This window comes from Halichondria panicea, chromosome 2, assembly GCF_963675165.1.
Source record: "Halichondria panicea chromosome 2, odHalPani1.1, whole genome shotgun sequence".
Classification (NCBI taxonomy): domain Eukaryota; kingdom Metazoa; phylum Porifera; class Demospongiae; order Suberitida; family Halichondriidae; genus Halichondria; species Halichondria panicea.
Genome location: NC_087378.1, coordinates 5,150,920 through 5,161,749, shown reverse-complemented (window position 1 = coordinate 5,161,749; position 10,830 = coordinate 5,150,920). Strand labels below are relative to the sequence as shown.

Genomic DNA, 10,830 nt, shown 5'->3' with positions numbered 1-10,830 from the left:
TCACTTTGCCAAATAATTGATGTAAAAGGGCTATCTACTTTTTCTGAGACAACATAATTGTGGATTGAATCTAGCTAGTAATAGAGTGTGTAATGTGTCAATACTAGAGAACTATAGTTTGTGACTGAAATCCAATCGGCACAACATGGCAAAGTGTACCTTGTTTGTTGTCATCGCTATTCTGTTCACTGGGAGATCGTTATCACTGGATACATCAGATCATCCTGTGCAGATAATAATTACGGAACCGCTGATCTTATCTCGCGGTGGACAAGCGGGCTTACACCATTCATTTATTGTGGACCCAGTTGTGAGAAGTTTTAATGATTGCACCATTCGCTATGTATATAAGCCACAGCTCTCTTGTGGTGAAGTGGTTCCCAGTGTTTTCCCTTGTGTTTATCAAGGAGTCATTACCTACCAACATTATGGATGCCTTCTAGACAAAGAACTGGTAACATTTCAACTGTCTTGGTTGACACCATTGAACTCGACTCAGGCATCCAATATTCAGCAAGTGGTTGATATCCATATTTTTTCAATTGAATTGATCATAAAGAGTGTTGAAAGTCTTAGCAACATTCATTCGGTCCGACTCAATGACAATGAAATACCCATAAATGGTTCAGTGCCAATCACATACCGGTTAACATTTCCAAACAATCTTATCGGAAAATGCCACTATGAAGTTTTGAACCAGTTCCCACACATCAGACTACCCATGTACGGTAAACTGCTACAAATGACGAACACTGCTCTACCGTGTGGATTTGTGCACTCTAGGCTGCATTATGCACCAGGCGATTATGGTGATGCAGCATATACGTTAAATGACTTTGTTCACCTTCGGATTTACTTATACACTGAATCTTCTAAGGTGGCTATTTACTACACTGTTGTTCCCCTGAACAGACATTTGTGGAACCTTGCTGGGGAGGATGTCAAAGGAGCCAGTCGGATTCCTGAAACACTCACAATACAACAAGCTGCCAATACACCAGTAACGCCTGACAACTTAAATGTTGGCATAGATCCAATCAAGTATATGGTTGAAGTTCATCAAAAAATTGGATCATTTCGCACACCACAAAGTACCGAATTAAAAGCTTCGTACACTGAGTTCACAAAAGAAGATCTAATCAGAGGCTGTGTAAGTTTTTACCCTCACTATGATTCTTCGCAGTATTCACCAGTGAAGTTTCGATACTTAGCAGTTCTTGATGCTGTTGGAGGTCTGATAGTTGAAAAAGAAATCATTGTAACATCTAGAACTGTGGTATACTTGAATAGGGCAGCTCAACGAACCAATAACCCCCTAAAAGTTGTCAAAAGAGGTATGGTCACACTTAACTCTCGAGCTATTGAGTTCTATCTACTTGGAGATTGTATCCTTCTAGCAACCATGCAACTAGCTGTGCCTCCCCAGCATGGGTACCTAGTCCATCCTAATGGCAGCAAACCTTCCCTATCTGGTCCATTTTCAATTCAAGCAGTGAGTAATGGCACAGCTTTAGCGTACAAGCATTCTGGAGATGAAGCTGGCTTCGATCAAATGGTGTGGGATGTCAGTTGCTTGAGTGCCCCTGTGCTAAGAATTTCTGTGACTGTTTTGGTAGCACAAATGAACATCATACCACCTTTATGCGTGAGATCCACTCAGATGTTTGTATATCATGGGTGGTCTCAACCATTATCTGCTTCTAACTTCCAAGTTATAGATCCTTATTCACTTGTCGGCGATTCCGTAATAGAAGTCTCTCGAGCCAAAGGAAAAGTAGTAAAAGCTACTCGTTCACTGGAATTTAATACATTTAGTTGGTTATTTCCATTTGTCAGATTGAATCCATCTGTGTATACCGAAATAGTCTCATTTTCTTTGTCAGACGTTCAACAGCAACTGGTTTGGTATATACCGCCAAGTGAAAGTTTTCATGATACTGTCCAGTACAAGCTTACCGACTCAAATGGGAACCATGAGAATTCTTTGACAAACATAACTATTCTCCAACAATATATCAATGATACGATAATCATTAGTACCACTGCTGATTACCCATCTGTTCACGCAAAGGCATTGAACATGACAATAACCAGTACCCAACCTGTGTATATCACTCCACACTACTTGTACTCAGCATTACCTCCATTTTCAGATACACGCATTGTTTACTTGCTGTCCAGTCACTTAGAAAATGGCACGCTGTGTGTGCTAGCAGATGCCACCTGTTTGCCTTCAGTACGGAACTTCACACAAGCAAATATTAATCAGCATAAACTATTCTTCTCCCCTTTTTCAAATTTTGTTCAGCAGATTGTCACAATGGAGATCACTGTTGATGGGTTTAAGTCTCATTTTCCAAAGATGCTCACTCTTGTGATAAGCAAGGAAGTTACTGTGGTCGAGGACACCAAAACATTCTGGGTGCGTGTAGGTAAAGAGAAAAGAATCCGTCCCTCTCACTTTCCTTTTCTTTCAAAGAATACAAGGCTTAGAATAACTCAAGGGACAGAGTATGGGATACTGTCCTATCGAAATGGATCCCCCTCAAATCTAATTGAATTCACTCGGAATGACCTTGCTAAAAAACGAATCTGGTATGAACACAACTCGGCCACATCCTCATGCTGTGATTCATTCAAATTCGATATTATTTTGAAAAATCAAACAAAGAGCTTAAATTTTGTTATTTTAATCAGACAAAGTAGGTACGAACTTGCTATAAGCATCTCGAACAGACCTTATCACATGGTGCAGCAGAAGCGGTTTGCAGTCAGGAAGGAAAGTTTTCAAGTTCAAAGTTCTTTTTGTCCAGAATTTGTCATATTCAATGTTGTTGCACCACCTCAGTTTGGTGTACTGAGTCTAATTGATCTGCAGCGCAGCTTAGTGGTACAGCTGCATGCTAACGACAAGTTCACCTTGAAAGATGTTAACGCAGGACTAGTGCACTATACCCTGCTGGACACTCTGTATACGAATATATCTGACTTCTTTATAGTAAATGCAACTGACCCGGTTTCATCTTGGCCACCATCGGGACGCCGAACATCTCCCCAAGTAGGACGCTTTGAGTTATTGATTGATACAATGTCTGAAGTTATTGAAAACCTAGATCTCAAAATCAGAACACCACGGTCTGTAACATGGCTTCCCCAGTATAACAAGTATGGGGCAGTTCTCAGTCAGAGTGATATTGATATTACGAACTCTTCTGTTGAAGCAAATGAAGTTAATATTCAAGTAGATTTCGATCTCAATTTCTATTACCAGATAGAAAAAGACGCTGACTCTGTTTCTGGGTTCACTCTAGAGGATATTTACTCTGGACGTGTGATATTTGCGAAGATAATGTTTCAGGAGAACGACTTTGAAGATACTATCACATTTGCTGTAAATGTGGAGATTGATATTAGAAATGAGACGTTCACAGCACTTGGTGGAACCCACTCATTAACGTTTGTATGGGCTCTTATCCAACTGGAAACTGAGCTGTTGATTGTCAGTGAAGAGAATGAATTGGTAAACTTCAGAATAATGTAAGTTACCGTGGCTGTTATCAAATAAATGGCTATGACTGGTGTTGCAAAACATACCTCAATTTTCTTTGTTCTACAACCCCACGGTGGGGTTGTAGAACAAAGAAATGAGTGTCACATAGCTAGTATGTGGCTGCATAAGTTGGTGATAAGTTCATTAAAACATTACTTACCAAGTAATTACTTTGCGTCCTTTCCTCTTTTGGCATTCTGGTAATAACAGTCCTTGTTTCTCTTTTGGCATACTGGTAATAACGTATTAGGGATATAATGCTGTCTTTAATTGTTGTCTACCCACATTGTGTATGTAGAACATGCCAAGCAATTAGATTACCTGTCTCTCCTATGATTGTGAGAGTCTGCGTGGGTACATTTTGCTGGTGTCAATAGTTGTCACTTAATAGAGATTGTTGTTCTCATCCTTCATATTCATTGTATAGTCTTAGCCTTGCAACAACTTTCTGTAATAATTATATCTTCCCACAAAAAGGGTGGTGGTTGTCAATGGCCAATTAGGTCCGGTTGACAACTATTGCCAAATTTATTGGATTGAAGTGCACGTGAATATGCATTTCGTGCACCCCAAATACAAGTCTACCCTGCATGTGTACATGTACAGGCTAAAATATAGTATTCCTAGTGCTTTTTCATAATGGAATGACCTAATGAATTTGGTGTGTGTAATGCATAACACGATGGACTATGGTATGATAATTTCTATACAGTGTGCACTCTCCTATAAGCTAATTAGATACACATAATTAGTACAGAAGCCACTGTCCCATAAAATTCGAGTGAAACAGCTTAAGGGATTCTTCTCATATATTTTTGCTCATATGCACAGACGAACAGGTAGTGACTTATGGTTTGAGTCCCGAGTGGTCTTTTCAACTCACTCTGGATCAGCAATTGGTACCAACTGCTCTGAATCTGATGGTTTTGGGTTTGATTTCTGCCATGTGAACCAACTGATAGTCTTCAAACCAAATGTCACAATGCATGATGTAACTGTGAGGCTGCTTAATGATATGATAGCAGAAGAGGATGAGTCTTTTAGTGTGAAACTTTCTAATCCTGAAAATGCTGTTTTTGGTCATGAGAGCTCACATTTCTTCACCACACATATATCTATTGAAGACAACTTCGACTGTGAGTAAACTTATACCAATGAGTGCATGTAATTATTAATCTCTTCATACTTCAGATGCTACTGTAAAATTTGAGGCTGAGATTGCTCGGACGCGGTTACCATGTGATTTGGAACTGGCAAATGTGCAAGAAAACGAGAATGTGTTGGCAATTAATCTCACTCGAAGTAGGAACACACATGACAGTGTAGGAGTCATCTGCAGAACTGAACCTATCTCTGCTCTAGAAAATTTAGACTATAAAGGAAGAAATTCAATTGTTTGGTTTGAAGCTAACCAAACTTCCGCTACCTGCAATGTAACTATCATCGATGACCAGCTACATGAAGTGTCGGAGTTCTTTCGAGTGATTTTGGAAGGTGTGGAAAATGGGAAGGCTCAACCTGAGGCTGGTCGTTCAAAGCTGTGTGTGTTTATTAGAGCTGACATTAATGATGGTGAGTGAGTTTGTGCAATAGAAAGACTACACTACATCCATGGTGGTTTTATATGACTTTACAAATCATTATCAGCTCTGGTGGTGTCGCTTAACATATCTCAATGCACTCAGTGTAACATTATACCATGTTTGACGCCTCACTATGCATGGCACATGTCCTTATCATAACTTGATAATACATTCCTTGAGCGGTGGGTATGTGACTGCTATTCAGTTAAGATACTGTGTAAACAGTGTGCCAATAATACTAACACAGTGAATAGCTCACTAAAAGGTTAGTGTACAGCAGTACATTGTGAACAGTGCAATAGTCCATTAGCTACACAATCTCAATATCTAGTTAGCGCGGTAGTCACACTCCCTCACAAATTTTGGTCAAGAATTTACGAAGTAAGTATAGAGTGACAATTAAACTCTCTGTAACTACAAACAGCAAAATTACGTAATGAATTTATAGCACAAAATGTATGGATATGTCTTCTTGTGTTTACAGAGCCAGCAGTATCCTTTGAGGAAACTCAGATGGTCATACAGGAGGGTTCATCAGATCGTGTTTTCAAAATCCGAAGAACAGGAACAGATCTTCGTAATAATACTGTGGTACGTTTTGTGGTCGATGCTAATACTAATAACAGACTATTATGGCATACTAAAAAGTATGCTAAAAGAGTGGCGCTAAAGTTTGTAATTATAGTGGCACTAATGCGCCGTAAAATAGTGACACTAATTTTGATAATTTTGTTCTGGGCGTGGCATGACAAAAGGAGGTTAGATCTGGCCACGCCCAACTAGTAGAAAAAGAAAATGGATGAAGTGGTTGGTTAAGTTTCACATCTGTAATATCAGAGTGCCTTGACACTTTGAACACAGAGGATGTTCCTCAACTAGACTTTTTGTTATTGAATTAATAGTATGGCTAAGAGTGCAATATGGGATTAATAGCACGAGTAACAAGCAATGGCAAGGATACTAATTGCACGAGGCGTAGGCGTAGCCAAGTGCTATTAACCTTGCCAATGCTTGTTATGAGTGCTCTCCATCCCTTATTGCACGAGTAGCCATCCTATTGATTGTTAATCGTTTGTGATGCAGTTTTAAGGACATTTTAGCTGCATGCAGTTTCAGTAAAAAAATTAGCCGCGGCCGTTATTCGAACGTGCGGTCGTCAAGGCAGTAATTGCACGTCGTTAATGATGACGTGCAATTACTGCCTTGCAATTACTGATACGCGATTAATCACTGTACGAATCACAGTGCGATTAAGTCAGTAATAACATGTAATAACAGTAGGCACACGCAATTTTCTTGTACTTGCCATGCGGTCACGTGCACTCTCCAAAACTGGAGGCAAGAAGGAAAAAAGAAAAAGCACTGCACCTTATTAAACTACGTTAGTTCAAAGGTAATTAATTTTGAGCTAAGTGAAACCACTCAAAACACACAAATTAGCGCCACTATTAAATTTTGTATCTTTTTTGCATAGCCAGCCCCCACAAAATGTGTACCAGCTGGTCGCCATGCATGCACACAAACTTGATTAGCCCCACAAAATTAGCGCCACTCTTTTAGCTTTTGGAACACTGTAGTACTAATAAGGTACGTACTAGAATTGGCCGGCGCCATAATTATGTAGTTTTGGAGAATTTTGCACAGATACACACTTGAAAAAACACTTGCAATAAATGCGATAGATATTTATGTATCTACAAGTTACAGTTGATGTGCCAATAATTCATCATTCGTTATTATTGTATATAAGACTTACAAGTGAAGGGGGTGGGCACAAGTATCTGTTATTAAGTTAGGGAGAGAGTTATAATAGTTAGACACTGTTTTGCAGGGATTTAGAAGCCCAAAGGCACTGATTTAAGTATCCCGAGCGTAGCGAGGGTACTACGAGTGGCTGAGTGCTTCAATCATATGGACACCGACAAAACAGTGTCTAACTCATAGATACTAGTGCGCATGCGCAAACCTTGCCTCGAGGCCTGACTACAATACAACAAGTCTTGACGAATACTAAGCCATAGTATATCTCATCTGAGGGCACTTTCCCCATTTAGACACAAGCTAGGTTTTAAAATTAAAAGGGGTTTGGAGTGTGCATGGGTGTAAAAACAGGGTGAGGGTGAGGCAGAGGAAAACGAAAGGTCTTGTAAAATCTGAAATCTGTTTCCAATTGTATCCGATCATCTACTTTTCCTTTGGTACCTTTAATCACATTGAAATTTGCACATGAATCGGAAGGAAGTGTAAAGGGTTAGAATGCAAAAGTCCTTAGGAAGCAGATTACGTACTTTTCGATCTTGACTATAAATATCCTGCTCTGAGAGTGAGGGATGAAAACGTATGGAGCCGCTGCTGGCCAGTTATGATCCTCCCAGCAGAAAGTTTGACTGAGAATGTGCTAGCAAAACCATGTGAACTAGCTAGAAGCTGAAGTGTTATAAGCCTTTGGCGCGGTGTGGTTGTAGCATGTCTAACAACTAAATGTGAATAGTATTGGGAAATTAGTGATGAAGCTTAGCGACTCGAGGAAATCATGCACATGCACCTTAAATACTGCACATAGTTATTAGACATGCTAATACAACCATGCTGAGAGTTTAAGCACTAGTGCTCCAAGGAACTCATTTTTGCCATCGATCTCTTCATTGCTGCAAAAGAGAGAAGACTAGACCACAAAAACATTAGCAATGTTACAGTAGCTAGGATTTGCAGTAGAATTAAAGTACCAAAAAGCATGGAAACAAGCGAATGGAGCTGTTGTCAATTCGTCACAACGTCATGAACAGTTATGATTGGCTCAGTACAAATAAAGTATGTAAGCAGTGCTAACAGTGCAATGTTTTCTTGCAGTCTGCCTAGATATTAATTATGTCATCATAATTTGTTGGCTCTCATTTGGCACAGCTGCAGTACGAAGTTAATGGTGGAAATGCGACGTATGGTGTGGACTACATGATCTTCACTGGAGGTAATAGCTACAACCCATATTGTAAGCGTTCTGGACAATTAGGTGTAGGCTGTGTCGAGTTTGGAGATGGATCACCTTTAGAAACTGTAACCTTCAAAGTACTTAACGATTCTGTTTACGAAGGAAATGAAACATTTCATGTGAATATTATCCAGTTTCCACATATGGCCCATGTGAGCTACCCAAACAGGCTCACAATTATTATTTTGGATTCATCCAAACGTGAGTGCTGTAATTATAATGCTGTAATAATTAATTCAAGAATACATTGTTTTCTTTTCTGTAGCGCCCATTGTTGGTTTAGAGTTTCCGAATCATTTTGAAAATGAGTCATCACATTGGTCAAATGTGTCTGTTGTGCGATCTGGTAACCTTCAAGACACCCTTTTATTGACATGCTCATACAAAGGAATAACAGCGTCCATTAGTAGTAACTACATGTACCCTCATGGTGATGTTAATGTAGCAAGTGGACCAGAGGAGATCACATTTCAACGAGGACAATATAGATCTGGTGAGTATGACAACAAGGCATGCGCATTAGACCACTGAAATGCTTTACAAAATAATTTTGGAAGAAATCCTGTCCCGAATTTTTGATATTGTTTCGTGTGTGTACTCAAAGCATTTGTTGATCCCACAGCCTGTCCTTTCCGAGTAAATGATGACACTGAATTTGAAGGAGAGGAACGTTTTAAAGTATACTTGAAGACTAGCGACAACAGGATAATTATACCTGCCAACATGTCCTCTACCATTGTGCATATCAATGACCCAGAAGATGGTACGTTACTTGTCTAACCACGTATACTGTACACTTGTTTGGCACATTCATTAATGTAAAACAGGATTAACTTTAATAACATTGGGCCCCATTCATATGCAATAGATTCAAACAGTTGTAATGGTCCTTTGCACTGCACAGTTTACGCACAAACATCCACTCTCAGTTCCAACTGTCCAGTTTGATACAGCCAGTGCTTCAACAGTTGAGCCCCTCTCAAACTACTTTATTGACTCAGAATCAGTGAGCGTAACAATTGTTCGCACTGGAGATTCTAACCCAATTGTTGCTATTGAGTACTTTTTGATCAAGGATCAACTAGATTGTGGTGACCTCACCAATGAAACAGTCGATGGAATAGAGACATTTTTGATGGGAGTAACTGAGAAACAAATTTCAATTCCACTGAAAGCGAATCGTAGCTCAAGTGATGATACAGTCCTAATTGTGTTATTGTGTGAGATAGCTGGCCCTACAATTGCAAAAATTGGAAAAAGTAGATCCCTTACTATTCGGATAAAGAATAGGAAAGTGGCTGAACCTTTACTACCAGGCGTTCCTGTGATTATCAACAGAGGATCTACCTCAAGAAATGGGATTTCTCATAAATCTCCACTCCACTGTGTTATGGTATGTTTTCAGGTTGAATCACACTGTTTAAGTAATTATTTATTACTGTGTAAATATGCAGCCCTGCTCTCCAAACTACACCGGAATGGAGATTTGGAATACACAATACAAGGCCGATTGTAAAAACATTGACATGGCTCGATCGATCTTTGTGTGGGAGTACTCCCTAGACAAACATGACTTTCATGTATTCACTGCTAACACAACACTGACGAGTGTGAATTCTGAATTCCTAAATCCAATATATCTTCAACCTGGAATGTTTGTGAGGTGCTTGTGTGTTCCAGTAGGCAAAGATTATAGTCGAGGACACCCTCGCGCTAGTAATTTGATTAGGCTGAATGCAAGCATTTGCGTAGGAAATGTCCCACTTAAAGAGCAGAGAGTGGAAATGAGGCTAAACAGTTATAGTTCTTTTGCTGCTAAAAATGAGGTAAGGTAGTATTATGTTGAGTTCTGACTGAAGTACACTGTATTTTGTCAATGCAGGATCTTGTTGAGATATCAATTTCACTCCCTCACGTATCAAATAGCCTGCCATTAATACTGACACAGAATTTGCAAGAAGTGGATATAAATGCGTTTCTTCTAGAAACATCGTATACCACGAAGCAAGTATGTTCTAGCATAGGCAATTTTGAGACATCACTATCTACTAATGGTGGTATGTCCTGGTATTCAAGCCTTGACTATGATAGTTGTAACTGGACTTTTAATACATGGCTTCCTCTGGAACATCTACTGCAATGCAAAGCAAATTTAACAGTTTCTAACTTTCAGATGACAATTGATATCCATGTTGTCTATTTTTATGTGGATATAAACCAAACAATTCAACAGACTACTGTACACAGCTTGAAATCAGAATTGATGTACTCATCAGTAAGCCTGTGCTTGCCAGCACCTATCTACTATCATCCCAAAACCTACAACGTGAATATGGAAAAGTCTTATGTTTATCCCATCGCTGTCAATTATTTGACTAATGAAATCTATTTTTATTCGGTGGCAGATTATGGGTCTACTATTTTTGGCTCCTTTTCCCAAAACCTTACCCTATTGCACAATTCAACTCAGAGAAAACGTGCATGGAAGCTATGGTCCAATGAGTCTGTGCTTAGTGTAATGTTTCAAGAGTGTGCAGCTAACTGTACCACCGTTTCAGCACCTGGTCCACACAAACTGACATTGAAGTTTCACGAAAACACATGTTTTCCAGTGCTGAGGTATAACTTAATTGTACATTTGAAGGGCAATTCTTCCTCATCACGATCAGTATTTGAAATTGGTAAGAATGGATGCCTCTCTATACTTA

General features: G+C 39.4%; 2 protein-coding genes across 2 annotated transcripts in view; both read left to right on the top strand.

Moving 5' to 3' along the window:
* LOC135331186 (serine/threonine-protein kinase 10-like) overlaps window positions 1–6,534 on the top strand; it is a 48,792-nt gene extending 42,258 nt beyond the window's left edge. Inside the window, exon 19 of the mRNA XM_064526264.1 lies at window positions 6,463–6,534. Coding sequence (XP_064382334.1) covers window positions 6,463–6,519 — 57 coding nt within the window. The 3' untranslated portion in view covers window positions 6,520–6,534. The remainder of the gene's footprint in view (window positions 1–6,462) is intronic.
* LOC135331185 (extracellular matrix organizing protein FRAS1-like) overlaps window positions 10–10,830 on the top strand; it is a 12,595-nt gene continuing 1,774 nt past the window's right edge. The window contains exons 1-10 of the mRNA XM_064526252.1: window positions 10–3,537; window positions 4,382–4,686; window positions 4,742–5,122; window positions 5,618–5,724; window positions 8,038–8,323; window positions 8,388–8,615; window positions 8,745–8,885; window positions 9,052–9,515; window positions 9,577–9,948; window positions 10,005–10,803. Coding sequence (XP_064382322.1) covers window positions 146–3,537; window positions 4,382–4,686; window positions 4,742–5,122; window positions 5,618–5,724; window positions 8,038–8,323; window positions 8,388–8,615; window positions 8,745–8,885; window positions 9,052–9,515; window positions 9,577–9,948; window positions 10,005–10,803 — 6,475 coding nt within the window. The 5' untranslated portion in view covers window positions 10–145. The remainder of the gene's footprint in view (window positions 3,538–4,381; window positions 4,687–4,741; window positions 5,123–5,617; window positions 5,725–8,037; window positions 8,324–8,387; window positions 8,616–8,744; window positions 8,886–9,051; window positions 9,516–9,576; window positions 9,949–10,004; window positions 10,804–10,830) is intronic.